This window comes from Stomoxys calcitrans, chromosome 1, assembly GCF_963082655.1.
Source record: "Stomoxys calcitrans chromosome 1, idStoCalc2.1, whole genome shotgun sequence".
Taxonomy (NCBI): domain Eukaryota; kingdom Metazoa; phylum Arthropoda; class Insecta; order Diptera; family Muscidae; genus Stomoxys; species Stomoxys calcitrans.
Genome location: NC_081552.1, coordinates 225640112 through 225661622, shown reverse-complemented (window position 1 = coordinate 225661622; position 21511 = coordinate 225640112). Strand labels below are relative to the sequence as shown.

Sequence of the window (21511 nt, the reverse complement as noted above, 5' to 3'; positions counted from 1 at the left end):
GGAAAACCTTATTCAGCCAGGCTGAATTGAAGGGTTCCTATGGAAAACCTTATTCAGCCAGGCTGAATTGAAGGTTTCCTATGGAAAACCTTATTCAGCCAGGCTGAATTGAAGGTTTCCTATGGAAAACCTTATTCAGCCAGGCTGAATTGAAGGTTTCCTATGGAAAACCTTATTCAGCCAGGCTGAATTGAAGGTTTCTAATGGAAAACCTTATTCAGCCAGGCTGAATTGAAGGTTTCCTATGGAAAACCTTATTCAGCCAGGCTGAATTGAAGGTTTCCTATGGAAAACCTTATTCAGCCAGGCTGAATTGAAGGTTTCCTATGGAAAACCTTATTCAGCCAGGCTGAATTGAAGGTTTCCTATGGAAAACCTTATTCAGCCAGGCTGAATTGAAGGTTTCCTATGGAAAACCTTGTTCAGCCAGGCTGAATTGAAGGTTTCCTATGGAAAACCTTGTTCAGCCAGGCTGAATTGAAGGTTTCCTATGGAAAACCTTGTTCAGCCCAGGCTGAATTGAAGGTTTCCTATGGAAAACCTTATTCAGCCAGGCTGAATTGAAGGTTTCCTATGGAAAACCTTATTCAGCCAGGCCGAATTGAAGGTTTCCTATGGAAAACCTTATTCAGCCAGGCTGAATTGAAGGTTTCCTATGGAAAACCTTATTCAGCCAGGCTGAATTGAAGGTTTCCTATGGAAAACCTTATTCAGCCAGGCTGAATTGAAGGTTTCCTATGGAAAACCTTATTCAGCCAGGCTGAATTGAAGGTTTCCTATGGAAAACCTTATTCAGCCAGGCTGAATTGAAGGTTTCCTATGGAAAACCTTATTCAGCCAGGCTGAATTGAAGGGTTCCTATGGAAAACTTTATTCAGCCAGGCTGAATTGAAGGTTTCCTATGGAAAACCTTATTCAGCCAGGCTGAATTGAAGGTTTCCTATGGAGAACCTTATTCAGTCAGGCTAAATTGAAGGTTTCCTCTGGAAAACCTTATTCAGCCAGGCTGAATTGAAGGTTTCTATGGAAAACCTTATTCAGCCAGGCTGAATTGAAGGATTCCTATGGAAAACATTATTCAGCCAGGCTGAATTGAAGGTTTCCTTTGGAAAACCTTATTCAGCCAGGCTGAATTGAAGTTTTCCTTACAGAAAACCTTATTCAGCCAGGCTGAATTGAAGTTTTCCTTACAGAAAACCTTATTCAGCCAGGCTGAATTGAAGTTTTCCTTACAGAAAACCTTATTCAGCCAGGCTGAATTGAAGGTTTCCTTACAGAAAACCTTATTCAGCCAGGCTGAATTGAAGGTTTCCTTACAGAAAACCTTATTCAGCCAGGCTGAATTGAAGGTTTCTATGGAAAACCTTATTCAGCCAGGCTGAATTGAAGGTTTCCTATGGAAAACCTTATTCAGCCAGGCTGAATTGAAGGTTTCCTATGGAAAACCTTATTCAGCCAGGCTGAATTGAAGGTTTCCTATGGAAAACCTTATTCAGCCAGGCTGAATTGAAGGTTTCCTTACAGAAAACCTAATTCAGCCAGGCTGAATTGAAGGTTTCCTATGGAAAACCCTATTCAGCCAGGCTGAATTGAAGGTTTCCTATGGAAAACCTTATTCAGCCAGGCTGAATTGAAGGTTTCCTTACAGAAAACCTTATTCAGCCAGGCTGAATTGAAGGTTTCCTATGGAAAACCTTATTCAGCCAGGCTGAATTGAAGGTTTCCTATGGAAAACCTTATTCAGCCAGGCTGAATTGAAGTTTTCCTTTCAGAAAACCCTATTCAGCCAGGCTGAATTGAAGGTTTCCTATGGAAAACCTTATTCAGCCAGGCTGAATTGAAGGTTTCCTATGGAAAACCTTATTCAGCCAGGCTGAATTGAAGGTTTCCTATGGAAAACCTTATTCAGCCAGGCTGAATTGAAGGTTTCCTATGGAAAACCTTATTCCTATCCTATCCTATGGAAAACCTTATTCAGCCAGGCTGAATTGAAGGTTTCCTATGGAAAACCTTATTCGAGTTTTTCTTTTGACTAGTTTGACCTTTTTAATTTGTTTAATTGTATTATTCGCAAATTTTTCCTATCACTGTTGTTTGGCATGATTCTGCAAATATCTTCCAATCTAAATGTTTTTTTTTTATTATATTTCTCTTCTTGTACTCACTCACTCACAGTTCACTTTCACATTTAACTATTTCTACACCATTCTCAAGATATGTTTAATTTTTGTTGTTGTTTTTTTTTTTTCTTCTCCTTTTTGGATTCATAATTTGCTTTAATTTTTCGCATTCAATGACTCTTCATTGGTTTCACTATACAAACATTTACTCTCCATTCGTTTAATGGTATCATTGCAATTGTTTTTGTTGTTCTATTTGGTTACTGTTACTGGTTTTTTACTTCGGTTTTTTGTCGTTCCTCAGAGAGTTTGTTTGATTGGCAATTTTGTTTGTCATGTTTGGATTGCGTTGTGTTTTTGTTGACATTCCTTTGGTTTGTGATTTTTGTAAAAGCAAAAAAAGAAAAAAGAGTTATTGCTACATTGCATTGCATCGTATTTACACTGAAAAGCATACCCACACCCACGTATATACCATATTTATATATACTCGTACTCTTTAAATGCAAAATTAATTACACTACAATGTATACAAATACGTACATACATATGTGCATACATGTGACTTTCGCATATTAAAAAAAAAAAAAAAATTTTATTTTCGTATCGTAATGAATTTTTTGTTTCTTAAACCAATTAAAAACGAGAATTAAATAAAAAGCGTATCCCCTTATAAAGAGGAAATAATAAATAAGACTAGAACAAATTATGAGTTTAAACCAATAACGCAACACCATTCCTCTTACTTTTGCCGCATTTGATAGGTTTGCATAGAGAATGGTGGGTCGCTACTGATTTAAACCTAAGTTTGAAAAGTGAAAATCAACAGAGATATGTATTGGCCATCGTGAATGAGGCGTTTGCATTTGCTTAGCGAACCCAAGATTGATCCAAAACATTGAGATTTCTACAACTTATAAGCAATAATTTGATGCTAATACCTTGAAAATTCTTTAGAGGAACTATGCAATAATAAAAAATAACAAACGCGCCCTCTAGAGGCTCAAGAAGTCTAATTGGGAGATCGATCTAAATGGCAGCTATACCAGGATATGGACTGATTTACACCTTACTTCTCATAGTTGTTGAAAGTCATACCACAACGATATGTGCACAATTTCAGCCAAATCGGATAAAAATTGCGCCCTCTACAAGCAAAAGAAGTCAAGACCCATGATCGCATTATATGGCAGCTGTATATATAAACACGAACCGATATGGGCCATTACAAATCCCAAACGATCTACACTAATAAGAAGTATTTGTGCAAAACTTTAACCACCTACCTTTACTCCTTCAAAAGTTAGCGTGCTTTTTGACAAACGGACGGACGGACAGACAGACAAACATGAACCGATATGGCCCATTAAAAATCCCAACCGACCTACACTAATAAGAAGTATTTGTCCAACATTTTAACCACCTAGCTTTACCCCTTCGAAAGTCAGCGTGCTTTCGACAGACGGACGGACGGATAGACGGACATGACATAGAATGTCATGACGATCAAAAATATATATACTTTAGGGGTCTTCGACGAATATTTCGAGGTGTGACAAACGGAACGATGAATCTAGTACACCCCTATCCTATGGTGGAGGGTATTCGAGTAATAATTCTTATATATAAAAATTAATTTATGTTTGTTTGTAGGTTTGTGTGTTCCTTATAGACTCTGAAACGCCTGAACCGATTTTCTTGACATTTTCGCGGATGGTGCATAATGACCCCGTGGTGAAAATAGGATACAACATTTTTTGATATCTGAAGGGGAGGCGGACCCTCCCCCTTTCCCTAATTTTCAGAAACGCCAGATCTCGGATATGTGTGGTGTGATTTAAGCGAAATGTTGTGTGCTCTCATATAGTACCCCAAAAAATAAAAATTTTGTATCCAAATTTCGGATGGGGTACCTAGGGGGGCTGCCCCACCCTAAAACCTACCAAACATATATTTAGACCAATCACGACAATATGGGACTCAAATGAAAGGTATTTAGGAAAAGAAAACGTATCTGATATCCATTTGTCGGACCAAGTCCCAAAACACCCCCAAATCGGACATATTTACCGACCATGGCAATATGGGACTCAAATGAAAGGTATTTGCGAGTAGAATACGAATCTGATATCCAAATGTGGGACCACGTTTCTGGGGGTCCACCCCTTTCCCCAAACACCCCGCAAACAGAACTTATTTACTGAACATGGGAATATGGGGTGTAGAATACGAATCTGATATCCAAATGTGAGACCAAGTGTTGGGGGGCCGACCCTTCCCTAACACTACCTAAATAGAAAGTATTTGATGACCAATGCAATGTGGGGCTCAAACAAGAAGTATTTTAGAGTAGAACACGAATCTGATATATATTGGGTTGACCAAAAAGTAATTGCGGATTTTTTAAAAGAAAGTAAATGCATTTTTAATAAAACTTAGAAAGAACTTTAATCAAATATACTTTTTTTACACTTTTTTTCTAAAGCAAGCTAAAAGGCTGATAACTGACAGAAGAAAGAATGCAATTACAGAGTCACAAGGTGTGAAAAAATTTGTCAACGCCGACTATATGAAAAATCCGCAATTACTTTTTGGGCAACCCAATATTTTTTCGAAGCCAAGTCACTGGCTTTACCGACCATGTCAATGTGGGGCTTAAATGAACGATTTCGGGGGCAGAGCGAGAATTTATAGCCACTTTCGGGACCAATTTTCTGGGGGTCTACCCCTTTTCCAAAATACCCCACAAACCGAAATTTTTTACTGACCATCACAATATGGGGCTCAAAAAAAGGTATTTGGGAGTATAATACGAATATCCAAATGTGGGACCATGTATTTGGGGCACCGCCCCTACCCCAAAACACCCCCCAAAAAGTCAAAATTTACCGACCATGCGAATATGTGGCTCAAATGAAAGGCATTTGAGGTTAGAAAACGAATTTTATTACAAATTTTGGGGCCAAGTAATTGGGGGACGTCTCAAAACTCTCCTTAAGTCAATAGCAATATGGGGTTTAAATAAATGGTATTTGAGAGAAGAGCATGATGCTGATGATATTTTTTCAGAGCCAAATATCTGGGGGACCACCTCACCCTCGAAAACACCCCTAAATCGGCATCATGTGAATATGGGGATGAAATAAAGTCTTTTAAGAAGGGAGTACATCTAACATCCAAATTTAAATGACATTAAAACCTCCGAGCGAATTCGTAGTCCAATAAAGATCAGGTGGGATTCAGATAAAGGCACTTTTATTGTTATACTGCTAGTCAAGAGATATTTAGATACTACTTTCGTAGAATGGTATTTCACTTAAAGCAAATAAATATTCAAAGGATAATTTTGTTCCATATAAAGTAAAAGAAGGCGCAGCGGAGCGAGCCCGGTTGGGCTAGTAATATATATAATAACCAGCTGAACCGAGCCCGCTCCCCTGCGTATTCTTTTACTTTATATAAAACCCGCTCCGCTGCTCTCTAATATCTTTTTAGGGTAGTGACACTCGCCCTAAATGCGATATCGAATTCGTGCCGGTGTAGCCTATGACGCTGAACGCGTTCGAATCCTGGCGAAAACATCGGAAAAAGCGATGGTTGGCGACATTTGCCAGGTACCATGCCATGCATGGTCATTTAAAACATTTTCACCAAAGAGGTGTCGCACTGCGGGACAATGTTCGGACTCGACTATAAAAAAAAAGTCCCTTATCGTTGGGTTTAAACTTGAATCGGAAAGCACTCATTGATGTGTGAGAAGTTTGCCCCTGCTCGGTTACTGGTGTCTTTAAAAAGTAGGGAAATTAGAAGTGCTTTTTAGGGGATGGATGGCACCTCAGACATTTCGACTCAAATATGGATATCAAATTCGTGCTGCAATTCCAAATCCCTTTAATTTGAACCCCATATTGCCATGGCCGGTATATATGAACCTTTTGGAGGGTGTTTTGGGGCTGGGGCGGCCAATGGCACTTTGCACTGAAAATAGATATCAAATTCGTTCTTTATACCTAACGGAAATGGAGTTCAGTGTAGGAGGTGCTTTAGGGCGTACCCAAAACAATTGGCTCCAAAATTGGATACCAAATTCGCTTTCTACTCTCAAATACCTTTCATTCGAGTCCCATATTGTCATAATGGGTCAAATAACCCATTTGACATATTTGCAGGAGAAAATGCGCCACCTAGACTTGAACGCAACGCTTAATGTCATATGCGTAGTCTATTTTCAAATAGCTTTCATTTGAGTCCCATATAGCCATGGTCGCCTTAGGTGCCCATTTGGGGATGGGGCTACCTCCCATTACCTGGACCTAATGATTTATGCCATATTTGCAATCCACTGCCTAATACATTTCATTTGGGTCCCATATTGACATGAACTTCGAATATATCTGTTTAGTGGAGTTTTGGGGTTGGGGGGGGGCACTGGATACTTGGAGCCATATTTGAATACCATATTCATTTTCTGGTCTTTAATACCTTCCATTTGGTACCCTCATTGTGCCCATCGAACCACTTTCAGATATGGGTGGCGTTTTTGGGGTAAGGGGGAGGATCCACCTACACCCGATATCCAAAAATTATAAAGCCTATGTTTCCTTCCAGACAAACGTACACAATCTATGAAAATTTTAAGAAAATCGGCTCAGCCAAATATCATATAGTCATAATGGGTCTAATGGCGATTTTGAGAGTTGGCGTGACTCCCTATACTTCGATCTGATTTTGTATACCAGATTCGAAATCTACTCCCAAATACCTTACAGTTGAGCCCCATATTGAAATTAACGTCTAATATGTCTGCTTGGGGCAGTTTTGGGGTTGCGGCGCTCCGATGGCTACTTAGACTTAAATTTAAATACCATATTTCAATTCTACTCTCCTTTCTCTCTCCTTTCATTTGATACATATATTGTCCAAATCGGTCCACTTTTGATTTTGGGTAGTGTTTTTGGCATCAGGGGGAGGGTCCGTTCCCCCTTCCGATACCGCCAAATTATATAGCCTATGTTTCCTTTCAGGCCAACCCACGCCATATGCAAAAATTTCGAGAATTTCGGTTCTGCCGTTTTTCAGTCTATACGGAACAAATAAACCGAGTCCCATATATCCGTGATTGGCTAATGTGCCCATTTTGGGTGTTTTTGTGGGGGGGGGGGGTGATCCCATTTAATTCGTTATCTACTCCCGTATACTTTTCATTTGATACCCATATTGTCCTTATCGGTCCACTGTAGATTTTGGGTGGTGTTTTTGGGGTAACGGTGGAGGGGTCCGCCCCCTTCCGTTATCAATAAATTATAAAGCCTATTCCTACTTCCTGACCATATTCGTAATCTACTACCGAATAGCTTTCATTTGAGCCCCATATTGTCATGATCGTCAAATAAATCTATTTTAAGGGTTTTTGGGGCTGGGGCGGCCCCCCAGCTACTTGGACCCCACTTTTATTATGAAATTCTTAACCTACTCTTGAATACCTTTGATTTGAATCCCATATTGTCCCGACCGATCCACTTTTATTTTTGGGTAGTACTTTTGGCCTAAGGGGAGGGTCCGCCTCCCCTCCCAATACACAATCGGTGAACATTTCAAGGTAATCGGTTCATCCGTTTTTATACCCATCACCGAAAGAGAGGGGTATACTCATTTTGTCATTCCGTTTGCAACACATCGAAATATCCATTTCCGACCCTATAAAGTAGATATGATCAGCGTAAAAATCTAAGACGATCTAGCCATGTCCGTTCGTCTGTCTGTTGAAATCACGCTACAGCCTTTAAAAATAGAGATATTGAGCTGAAATTTTGCATAGATTCTTTCTTTTTGTCCATAAGCAGGTGAAGTTCGAAGATGGGCTATATCTGGCTATATCTTCATATAGCCCCCATATAGACCGATCCGCCGATTTAGGGTCTTAGGCTCATAAAAGCCACATTTATTATTGGATTTTGCTGAATTTTGGTACAGTGAGTTGTGTTAGGCCCTTTGACATCCTTCCTTAATTTGGCTTAGATCGGTTCAGACACGCATATAGCTGCCATATAGACCGAGACCATTAGAAAAAATTTTCAGCGGTGGTTTTCCCCTCCTAATGCTAGCAACATTTGTGAGGTACTATGCCATGTAAAACTTATCTCCAAAGAGGTGTCGCACTGCGGCACTCCGTTCGGACTGGGCGATAAAAAGGAGGCCCCTTATCATTGAGCTTAAACTTGAATAGGACTGCACTCATTGTTATGTGAGAAGTTTGACCCTGTTCCTTAGTGGAATGTTGCATTTTTGATTGTCTTCGAATTTAAAAGAATTCCGCTTAGAATTGTTCTGTTTCAACTTGGATTATTAGATGCTCAATCAATACGTCGATGTTTGCGAAAAAATTCGCTTGCACTTGTGCTTATAATGCTTAACTGGAAACTAATTTCATTTATCCGAACTACGCTAAACTGTAAATTACGGATAAGTGACATTGGTTTAGCTTTTCACTTATCCGGTTTCGACTGTACACAACATATTTTCGGGCATCAATACTCACATCACTGAGTAGGAGTTGCATATGCCAATAAATCACATGGCCATAAATACATGTCTCTGATTGTTATATACAAAAATGAAAGAAGGGCAATAAAGGCAATTCGCCTAAAAAAGAAGAAGAATTTTTTACAGCACATTTTCGCACAAGATACTATTTTCTCTTTATAATGTACAACATACGATTTTTTTGTTTTTTGTTTTTTTTTTTTACTTGTATACCTCTACTACTCGTGTATGAAGCACAATATATCTCTGTATTGACATTATTCGCATAAATGGTGACTTTTATTAATCTTGCAAAGAAATCTCCTTTATTATCATCCAACAAACAGGGTGGATCCATGCCGAATACCTCGAGCAGTGTGCCATTTTTGTTGTCATCCAGCATGCAATCGATACGCTCTCGTCGCACCTCAGCAGCATTGTCATCTGGTCCATTGGGCTCCGGTTCGGGATTGCTACAACAGTTGGGCAGTGGCATGGTAAGACAATTCACTTCAGTTTCTGCTAATAATCCCAATCAAATGATACCCGTTATAAATATAAACAATCAACGACAAAATGTGCGCAAGTGTCCGTCACTCAATATAACATTTACTCAATAAAACTAAAGGAGAAATGTGGCAAAGAGAAAAGTAAACACAAATAATAACTGTAAGGTTCACAAAGTGAATGAAATCCCTATGAGAAAATCACAACATGCTGAGGACCTAGACTAGACCATTCAATAATCATAACAAATCAAAATTCTGTAAATAAATGAATTGAAACCGAACAAGAAAGGTTGTATATGGACATACTTTAAGAAAGGATTTCAAAATGTAACACAAGGCAACATACATCACAAAATTTGCTTGAGTGCCATACTAAGAAAACAGATGAAAGCCTACCCCGCCCCATCCCCCACCCCCCCTCAAAACACTACCCTTAAGTGATAAGGGAAGAGTATACACAACTGACTATTGAACAAAGAAATTGTTGATTTGTTTTCTGTTTTTTTTTTTTCTATATCAACACAAATGAATTCATATTTAAATATTTATATTAATAATATTTATAAAAATATATTCTAGTTACTTAACTTAACAAATAACAAAAATAAAAAGGTATTTTAAGACATCACAATAAATTAAAATTAATGCATACATTTAAATAATTTTTTAACATTTAACAAAAAAAACAAAAAACATAGAGAAGAGAAAACCAAAGTCAACTTTTCCACAGTAGCTGTAACTGTAACTGTAACAACAAAAAAAGGTATTTATTGTAAACTAATCAACCATGGTTTAAAACTAGAAAAAAAAAACAAAAAAAAAAAAACAATTTTTTACATAAAATTCATTTGCTAATTACATTAAACATACAATGATGCATATTGACAATTGCAGCATATCGCTTAAGGGCAGAAAGTCAGCTGGCATTGCATGCATTAGGGTAAATTATGCAAAAGGAAAGATGTACAGTAGTATAGAATACATCTTCATATATGAAATTCAATTTGCGTTTGTTTGTTTGTTTGTTTGTTTATTCCGTATAGACTTAAAACCGGCTCAACCGATTACCTTGAATTGTGTGGGCTGGTCTGGAAGGATACGTAGGCTTTATAATTTTTTGATATCGGAAGGGGGGGCGGACCCTCCCCCTAACCCCAAAAGTACTACCCAAAAATAAAAGTGGACCAATCGAGACAATATGGGATTCAAATGAAAGGTAGTCAAGAGTAGAGCACGAATTTCATAATAAAATTTGGGTCCAAGTAACTGGGGGGGGGGGGCGCCCCAGCCCCAAAACCCCTTAAAATAGGTTTATTTGACGATCATGACAATATGGGGCTCAAATGAAAGGTATTCGGGAGTAGATTACGAATAAGGTCAAAAAATGGGAATAGGCCTTATAATTTATTGATAACGGATGGGGGCGGACCCTCCACCGTTACCCCAAAAACAACACCCAAAATCAAAAGTGGACCGATGGGGGTATCAAATGAAAAGTATGCGGGAGTAGATAACGAATCTGGCATACAAATTTATGTCGAAGTATAGGGGTCACCTCGCCCCCACAAAAACACCCAAAATGGGCACATTAGCCAATCACGGATATATGGGACTCGGTTTGTTTGTTCCGTATAGAGTGAAAAACAGCAAAACTGATTTTCTCGAAATTTTCGCATATAGTGTAGGTTGGTCTGGAAGGAAACATAGGCTATATAATTTTTCGGTATCGGAAGGGGGACGGACCCTCCCCCTTGGGCCAAAAACACAACCCAAAATCAAAACTGAACCGATCGGTTATCAAATGAAAGGTATTGGAGAGTAGAATATGCATATGGTATTGAAATTTAAATCAAAGTATCCATCGGACCGCCCCAACCCCAAAACTTCCCCATACAGACATATTGGACGCAAATTTCATATTGGACACTCATTTCGGGAGTAGATTACGAATAAGGTCAAAAAATAGGAATAGGCTTTATAATTTATTGATAACGGAAGGGGGCGGACCCTCCACCGTTACCCCAAAAACACCAGCCAAAATCAAAAGTGGACCGATCGGGACAATATGGGTATCAAATGAAAAGTCTGCGGGAGTAGATAACGAATCTGGCAAAGAAATTCCTGACGAAGTATAGGGGGTCACCTCGCCCCCACAAAAACGCCCAAAATGGGCACATTAGCCAATCACGGATATATGGGACTCGGTTTGTTTGTTCCGTATAGAGTGAAAAACGGCAGAAATAATTTTCTCGAAATTTTCCATATAAATTTTCGGTATTGAAAGAGGGACGGACCCTCCCCCTTATGCCAAAAACACCACAAAAATCAGAAGTGGACCGATGGGGACAATAAAGGTATCAAATGAAAGGTATTGGAGAGTAGAATACAAATATGGTATTTGAATTTAAGTCTATGTACCCATCAGGCCGCCCCAACCCCAAAACTCCCCCAAACCAAAACTCCCCCAACCCCAAAACTCCCCCAACCCCAAAATTCCCCCAACTCCCATTGGGGGCTCAACTTAAAGTTATTCGGGAGTAGATTTCGAATCTGGTATACAAAATCAGATAGATGTATAGGGGGTCCCGCCAACCCTCAAAACGTCATTAGACCCATTAGTACCACGTGATACTTGGCGGAAACGATTTTCGTAAAATTTTCATAGATAGTGTACGATTGTCTGGAAGGAAACATAGGCAATATAATTTTTAGATATCGGGTGTAGGCGGACCCTCCCCCTAACCCCAAAAACTCCACTCATATCTGAAAGTGGTTCGATGGGCACAATAAGGGTACCAAATGGAAGGTATTGGAGACCAGAAATGAATATGCTATTCAAATATGCGTCCAAGTATTCAGTGCCCCCCCAACCCCAAAACTCCACTAAACAGATATATTTGAAGTTCATGTCAATATGGGACCCAAATGAAATGTATTAGGCAGTAGATTACAAATATGACATAAAACATTAGATCCAAGTAATGGGAGATCGCTCCACCGCCAAATGAGCATATTAGCCGATTAAGGCTATATGGGACTCAAATGAAAGGTATTTTGGGAGTAGATTAAGAATATGACATTAAAATTTGCGCTCAAGTCTAGGTAGCGCTTTTCCTCCTGAAGATACGTCAAATAGATTGACAATATGGGACTCAAATGAAAGCTATTTGAGAGAAGAAAACGAATTTGATATCCAATTTTGGAGCCAATTTGGGGGTGCGCCCTAAAACGCCCCCTAAACTGAACTTCATTTCCGAATATGGCAATATGGAGCTCAAATCAATGGTATTTGAAAGTAAAGAACGAATTTAATATTTATTTTCAGTGCAAAGTGTCGATGGCCGTCCCAGCCCCAAAACACCCTCCATAGCAATATGCGGCTCACATTAAATGGATTTGGGAGTGTAGCAAGAATTTGATATCCATATATGAGTCGAAATGTCTGAATGGCACCCCTTCCCTAAAAAGCACTTCTCATTACCCTAATTTTCAAAACCACCAGATGTCGGAGATTGGTAATGCGATTCGTTCGAAATTGTTTTTGCACTCTCATAGTCAAAAAAAACATGGTTTCTATTGTTGGGGTCGGGTTCCGCGGACCAAGCACGACAATAAAGAGCTGAAACGAAAGGTTCTTGCCATTTGTTTGGGGAACTGCCCCCCCACCCGATAACACCTCCCTATTATATAAAAGCTATTTGATGTTTAAATTGATTGATTTTCAGTAAATTAGTCGTGTTTAGGCGGAGTTTTGGGGAAGGGGTGGACCCCCAGAAACGTGAACCCACATTTGGATATCAGATTCGTATTTTACTCGCAAATACCTTTCATTTGAGTCCCATATTGTCATGGTCGGTAAATATGTCCGATTTTGGAGGGTTTTGGGGGTTGGGGTGGTCCCCCAAACACTTGGTCCGACAAATGGATATCAGATACGGATTTCTAATCTAAAATACTTTTCATTTGAGTCCCATATTGTCGTGATTGGTGTATTTATATATTTGGTAGGTTTTGGGGTGATGTTCTCGCCAGGATTCGAACCCAGGCGTTCAGCGTCATAGGCGGACATGCTAATCTCTGCGCTACGGTGGCCTCCTAATGCTGGCAACATTTGTGAGGTACAATGCCATGAAAATTTTTTTCCAAAAAGGTGTCGCACTCCGTTCGGACTCGGCTATAAAAAGGAGGCCCCTTATCTGTGAGCTTAAACTTAAATAGAACTGCACTCATTGATATGTGAGAAGTTTGGCCCTGTTCCTTAGTGGCATGGGCAAAATTTGCATTTTACCAAAGGATGGGGGTATATTCATTTTGTCATTCCGCTTGCAGCACATCGAAATATTCATTTCCGACCCTATAGAGTATATATATTCTTGATCGTCTCGTCATACTGAAGCGATCTAGCCATGTCCGTCCGTCTGTCGAAATCACTATAAGGTCAAACGCGTAAAGCTAGTCGCTGGAAATTTTGCACAGATACTAAGTATCGCTGTAGGTCGTTGGAGATTGCAAATGGGCCATATCGGTTCAGATTTAGACATAGCTCCCATGTAAACCGATATGCCGATTTGACTTCTTGAGCCCCTGGAAGCTGCAATTTTCATCCGATTGGGCCGAAATTTTGCACATAGTGTTATATTATAACTTCCTATAACTGTGCCAAGTACGGTCCAAATCGGTTTATAACCTGATATAGCTCCCGTATAAACCGATCTCCCGATTTGACTTCTTGAGCTTCTAGATGCTGCAATAGCTCCCATGTAAACCGATATGCCGATTTGACTTCTTGAGCCCCTGGAAGCTGCAATTTTCATCCGATTGGGCTGAAATTTTGCACATAGTGTTTTGTTATGACTTCCTATAACTGTGCCAAGTATGGCCCAAATCGGTCTATAACCTGATATAGCTCCCATATAAACCGATCTCCCGATTTGACTTCCTGAGCCCCTGGAAGCCACGATTTTCTTCCGATAAGGCTGAAATTTTGTACATAGTGTTCTGCTATGACTTCCAACAACTGTACCAGGTACGGTCCAAGTCGATCTATTTATAACCTGATATAGCTCCACTATTTTATCAGAATCCATTGTGGTGGGTTGCCAAGATTCGGCCCGGCCGAACTTAGCACACTTTTACTTGTTTTACATAATTTCCCCCTAAAACATGACCATATATAAGGGGAAAATTTTTTTTTAAATTTAATTTGACGAGTTTCATTCGTCTACTTAATGCCAATCTAAATTCCATTAGGATAACTCTTTTCATGAGCTAGAATTTCTTTAAGGGCATTGCTCTATTCTTGGGCATTTTTCTACTCATTCGTCGTTTATGAGTTAGGCTCATCTTGAAAAGGAAATTGAGACATTTAAAAGATATGTTGAAAATTTATGGTTTTAATATTATGAAATCACTTCTCATAACAATATTTATGGCTTTATTCCTAAAAATAATTCAATTGTGATCGATACAAAACACCTACATCTTTGTTGCCTTTGAATAAACCGAACAGCATAACAGCATGTTAAAACCGAAGCATCATAAATACCAAAAAAAAAGAACTCTTTTAAAGAATATATGTTCAACAACAACAACAGCATGCAAAAAGTATATATTTTTCTTCATATCATTTACCTACCTTAATCTGGGGTAAACGTTTAAGTCTCTGTGTTGTTAAAATGCCACAACCACAATATTGTCATGCTCTGTCTGTACCTGAAGGAGAGAAAACAACAACAAAGAAAATAGAGATAAATAAAAATCATGAATATTTAAAAAAGCACACAATTTTGTCTTAATTTTTCATTTAACTGCTCATCCATCAACCTACACAAAGGCCTGCCAGAATGTTGAATATAAAATGGAGGATAATACAAAATATTGTTATGGTTGAAAAAAAATATATAAAAAATTATGTGTCATAACAAGGCATTTTTTAAAGACTATTCTTGAAATGTTTATTTAATTTTTATATCTTCATTTTATTTAAAGGATATTTAAAATGCCATTCGATATGGCTCTTATGTTCAAGTCATAAACATTGCACCCTTTATTTGTTTACCAAATGGCTGCACTGAGTATTAAACAGCGCCGGCTGTAAACTTATTTGAGCAGCATAAAAATCTAATGGTAGAAATTTATGTTCAAGTTATTATTTGAAAGTTTGATAGTTAATGGCTCATAATATTTATTTGAATAATTAGCTCATCATTTGTCAAAGTTACACTTTTGTCGATTATATCTTAGACATGCCAACACCCTGGTGGGAATTAAAGTTATGCGTTTAAGGCAATTTGTAGCACAAGCAAAACGTTAAGCGAAAACTTTAAATCATTTATTTTTCCCCATCTACCAAACATCCACAGGGGTACCACGGGTGGTATACTTATTATGCCATTGACTCACACATACCACATACGACCCCATGTACAAATGTTATGGTTCACTATAGTATCGCCCGGTTTGCACTTAAATGGCCGTAGTTACTACAATTTTCAACCGATCTGCACAAAATTTGGCAAGGATTGTTTTGTTACCGATTTTAGTATATACTCTAAGTTTCATCAAAATCGGTTCAGATTTGGATATAGCTCCAACATATATGTATCACCCGATTTCCACTTAAATGGCCGTAGTAACTACAATTTTCAACCGATTTGCACGAAATTTGGCACAGATTGTTCTGTTACTGATCTTAAAACATTTGCAAGATTTCATCAAAATCGGTTCAGATTTGGATATAGCTCCCATATATACGTATCGCCCGATTTGCACTTAAATAGCCGTAGTAACCACAATTTTCAACCAATCTGCAGAAAATATGGCAAGGATTGTTTTGCTAATGATCTTAACATGTCTACAAGATTTCATCAAAATCGGTTCATATTTGGATATATTTCCCATATATATGTATTGCCCGATTTGCACTTAAATAGCCGTAGTAACCACAATTTTCAACCGATCTGCACAAAATTCAGCAAGGATTCTTTTGTTACTGATCTTAACATATCTGCAGGATTTCATCAAAATCGGTTCAGATTTGGATATAGCTCCCGTATATATGTTTCGCCCGATTTGCACTTAAATAGCCGTAGTAACTACAATTTTCAACCGATCTGCACAAAATTTGGCACAGAATGTTCTGTTACTGATCTTAAAACACTTGCAGGATTTCATCAAAATCGGTTCAGATATAGGATATAGCTCCCGTATATATGTATCGCCCGATTTGCACTTAAATAGCCGTAGTAACCACAATTTTCAACCGATCTGCACGAAATTTGGCACAGAATGTTCTGTTACTGATCTCAAAATATTTGCAAGATTTCATCAAAATCGGTTCAGATTTGGATATAGCTCCACTATATAATCATCGCACGATTTTCACTTAAATAGCCGTAGTAACCACAGTTTTCAACCCATCTGCACGAAATTTGGCACGGATTGTTTTGCTACCGATTTTAACATATGTGCTAAGATTCATTCAAATCGGTTCAGATTTGGATATAGCTCCAATATATATGTATCGCCCGATTTTCACTTAAATAGCCGTAGTAACCACAATTTTCAAACGATCTGCTCAAAATTTGGCACGGATTATTTTGCTATCGATTTTTACATATGTGCTAAGATTCATTCCAATCGGTTAAGATTTGGATATAGCTGCCATATATATGTATCGCCCGATTTGCACTTAAATGGACGTAGTAACTACAATTTTCAACCAATCTGTACAAAATTCAGCAAGGATTGTTTTGTTACTGGTTTTAACATATCTGCAAGATTTCATCAAAATCGGTTCAGATTTGGATATAGCTCCCGTATATATGTTTCGCCCGATTTGCACTTAAATAGCCGTAGTAACTACAATTTTCAACCGATCTGCACAAAATTTGGCACAGAATGTTCTGTTACTGATCTTAAAACACTTGCAGGATTTCATCAAAATCGGTTCAGATATAGGATATAGCTCCCGTATATATGTATCGCCCGATTTCCACTTAAATGGACGTAGTGACTACAATTTTCAAGCGATCTGCACGAAATTTGGCACAGAATGTTCTGTTACTGATCGCAAAATATTTGCAAGATTTCATCAAAATCGGTTCAGATTTGGATATAGCTCCACTATATAATCATCGCCCGATTTTCACTTAAATAGCCGTAGTAACCACAGTTTTCAACCCATCTGCACGAAATTTGGCACGGATTGTTTTGCTACCGATTTTAACATATGTGCTAAGATTCATTCAAATCGGTTCAGATTTGGATATAGCTCCAATATATATGTATCGCCCGATTTTCACTTAAATAGCCGTAGTAACCACAATTTTCAAACGATCTGCTCAAAATTTGGCACGGATTATTTTGCTATCGATTTTTACATATGTGCTAAGATTCATTCCAATCGGTTAAGATTTGGATATAGCTGCCATATATATGTATCGCCCGATTTGCACTTAAATGGACGTAGTAAATACAATTTTCAACCAATCTGTACAAAATTCAGCAAGGATTGTTTTGTTACTGGTTTTAACATATCTGCAAGATTTCATCAAAATCGGTTCAGATTTTGGATATAGCTCCCATATATATGTATCGCACAATTTGCCCTTTAATGGCGGTAGAAAATACAATTTTCATCCGATTTGCACAAAATTTGGCACGAATTACTTTGTTACCGATTCTAAATTATTTGCTAGATTTCATCAAAATCGGTTCTGATTTGGATATAGCTCCCATATATATGTATCGCCCGAATTTCACTTAAATGGCCGTAGTAACAACAATTTTCAACCGATCTGTGCAAAATGCAGCGAGGATTGTTTTGTTACTGATCTTAAAATATTTGCAAGATTTCATCAAAATCGGTTCAGACCTGGATATAGCTCCCATATATGTGTATCGCCCGATTTCACTTAAAAATTGGCACGGATTGTTTTGCTGCCGATTTTAGTATATATGCTAAAATTCATCCAAATCGGTTGAGATTGGATATAGCTGCCATATACATGTATCGCCCGATTTGCCATTTAGGCCGTAGAAACAAAAATTTTCAAACGATATGTTCGAAAAAAAGTCGGTACAGATTTAGATATGACTCTCATATACAGATAACTATTGCCCGAATTTATAATTGTAGGGTAGGTGTAGGGTACTATGTAGTCGGCTCCGCTCGACTTTAGCCTTTCCCTACTAGTTTTATATACATACTATTGAGGGGCGTTTAGTATGGAAGTAAACAAATGTTAATGGGCCCTTTGCGTTTCTGATTTTTGGGATTGTAGTTGGCACAAAAGTCCACTAGACCATGTGTCTACATTGAAAATCTAACCCCCAGATTTTGATTTCTCAGATTTTTGTCGCGTTTCTTTTTTTTTGATATTTTGGCCTATACCATTGAGATTTTGGATCCAAAACTCAGACAAATATTGTAGCCTAGACAATAGCTAAGAACTCTCTAGTACATCGCAAAAGCATAGGAAAGTTTCCTTCAGGCAGTTTTGGCCTGAGGGAAAATATTGACAAATTACTATGAACAACTGGAAATGGTCTCGAGAGATTGGCAAATTGGTCTTTATGGCTATGAACAACTAAAAATGGTCTCAAAAGATGGGCAAATCGGTCTATATGGCTATATCGAAATATAGTCCAATTTCGACAATATTCGGTTCGGACATCGGAAGGCATAGTGCAACTCAAATTTCTGCAAAATCGGATAATAAAAGCGACAATTATGCACTTAAGACAAAATATAGTCAAATCGGTTTATATGGCAGCTATATCGAAATATAGTCCGATTTGGACCATATTCAGTTCCTTCATTGGTAGGCATAGTACAACTCACCGTTCCAAATTTCAGCGAAATTGGGTAATAAAAGCGGCAATTATGGGTTTAAGACTAATAATCAACAGATCGGTCTATATAGCAGCTATATCGAAATATAGTCACATTCGGACCATATTCGATTCGGACATTGGTAGGCATAGTACAACTCACCGTTCCAAATTTCAGCGAAATTGGGTAATAAAAGCGGCAATTATGGGCTTAAGACTAAAAATCGACAGATCGGTCTATGTGACAGCTATATCGGAATATAGTCCAATTTAGACCATATTCGATTCGGACATTGGGAGGCATAGTACAAATCACCGTACCAAATTTCCACGAAATCGTTTGTATTTTTCACCATTCAAGTCCGACCACAGTGCTGCGTGACACTTTTCATACCCACCACCGAAAGATGGGGGTATATTCATTTTGTCATTCCGTTTGCAACACATCCAAATTTCCATTTCCGACCTTATAAGGTATATATATTCTAAATCAGCTTAAAAGTCTAAGACCATCTAGCCATGTCCGTCCGTCTGTCTATTGAAATCACGCTACAGCCTTTAAAAATAGAGATATTGAGCTGAAACTTTGCACAGATTCCTTTTTATGTCCATAAGCAGGTTAAGTTCGAATATGGGCTATATCGGACTATATCTTCATATAGCCCCCATATAGACCGATCCGCCGATTTAGGGTCTTAGGTCCATAAAAGGCACATTTATTGTCCGATTTCGCCGAAATTAAAGACAAAAAGTTTTGTTAGCCTCTTCGTCATTTCTCATCAATTTGGCCCAGATCGGTTCAGATTTGGATATAACTACCATATAGACCGATCTCTCGATTAAAGGCTTTGGGCCCATAAAATTCGCATTTATTAACAGATTTTCCTGAAATTTGGGACAGTGAGTCGTATTAGACTCTTCGACATTGTTCTGCAATTCGGCACAGATCGGTCCAGATTTGGATATAGCTGCCATATAGACCGATCTCTCGATTTAAGGTCTTGGGCCCATCAAAGGCCCATTTATTGTCCGATGTCGCCAAAATTTCGGCCTAGATCGGACCAGATTTGGATATAGCTGCCATATAGACCGATCTCTCGATTTAAGGTTTTCGGCCCAAAAAAGGCGCATTTATTATCCGATATCGCCGAAATCTGGGACATTGAGTTGTGTTAGGGCCGTCAATATGCTTCTTGAATTTGGCCCAAATCCGACCAGATTTGGATATAGCTGCCAAATTTTGCATAGATACATAATATTGATGTATGTCGTTGGGAACCTGATATAGCTCCCATATAACCGATCTACCGATTTGACTTCTTGAGCTCTTACATGACTCAATTTTCGTCCGATTTGACTGAAATTTTGCAAATAGTGTTCTGTTATGACTTCTAACAACTGTGGCATGTACGGTCGGAATCGGTCTATAACCTGATATAGCTCCCATATAAACCGATCCCCCGATTTGTCTTCTTGTCCGATATGGTTGAACTTTTGCGTGTAGTGTTCTGTTACGACTTCCAACTACTGCACTTAGTCCGGTTAAAACTGGTCTATAACCTGATATAGCTCCCATATAAATCGATCTCCCGATTTGACTTCTTGAGTCGTTAGGAGCCGCAATTTTAGTCCGATTTGGCTGAAATTTTTGCATGCGATGTTCTGTTACGATTGTGTATATATATTGGGGTGAGTCGATTTGTTTCTACTTAATCATATAGAAAAAATGTAAACCACATAAAATTCTAAGAAACCTCTCCAAAGGAATCATGTATCTAAAATAAACTGCTAATCCTTGCCTCTCGGCTAGAAATATACTCATAGAAAAGTTAATACCAAACGTGCTCATATACCAATACCATACGGTATTAAATTGATATTGATAGGAAAACAGCACCGTATGGTAACAAAGCAATAGCGCATGGTATGGAATGGATAAAATATAAAGCGATTAGTACCGATTGTTACTAGCCTTATTACCAAACTGGTATTGGTTTGAATACCAATCTGTTATTGGCTTTAGCACAAAACCGTTATTAAATATTTCACCCCCTTATTAACTTCTAGGAATATTTATTGTTTTGCAAACCTAAAGAAACCCTTGTAGTTTTGGCATTTTTACTTCTTTGCCCCAAAAATATTACCAAAATACTACGATCAAGTAAAAATTACCTAACTTTAAGTAATTTTTTTTTTTTAATTTCAAATTATGAGAAATAATTTTGGCTTAATAAATAATTATGCTTAAATTAGAGGAAAAAAACAAAAATACACCCAATCCACAAACTTTAATAGTCTTTGGTGTTAAAAGCTTCAGCATTGGCAAAAGTAGACTTCCAAAAAAATGGACTTACCTGTCAGCTGCAATATATACATCATATAAAATGCTAATCCTTATCACTCGACTTGACAATGTAAATGCCAGACTATGCCAAAAAATACGTGCTAGAAATACTCTCATATAAAAGTTGATATCAAACGTGCTCCTTTAATACCATACGGTATTAAATTGATATTGAGAGGAAA

The 21511-nt window shown here is 38.1% G+C and overlaps 1 protein-coding gene across 4 annotated transcripts in view; it reads left to right on the top strand.

Annotated features, from left to right (window-relative positions):
- Positions 1-21511, top strand: part of LOC106092978 (SCY1-like protein 2) — a 157938-nt gene that overhangs the window by 114210 nt on the left and 22217 nt on the right. For 3 of the 4 annotated variants that reach the window (XM_059360933.1, XM_059360934.1, XM_059360932.1), the window contains one exon: positions 8990-9539. In XM_059360933.1, the coding sequence (XP_059216916.1) occupies positions 8990-9262 (273 nt within the window). In that variant the 3' untranslated portion in view covers positions 9263-9539. Of the gene's footprint in view, positions 1-8989; positions 9540-21511 lie in introns of those variants that run through there. The other variant, XM_059360935.1, reaches the window with a different exon arrangement.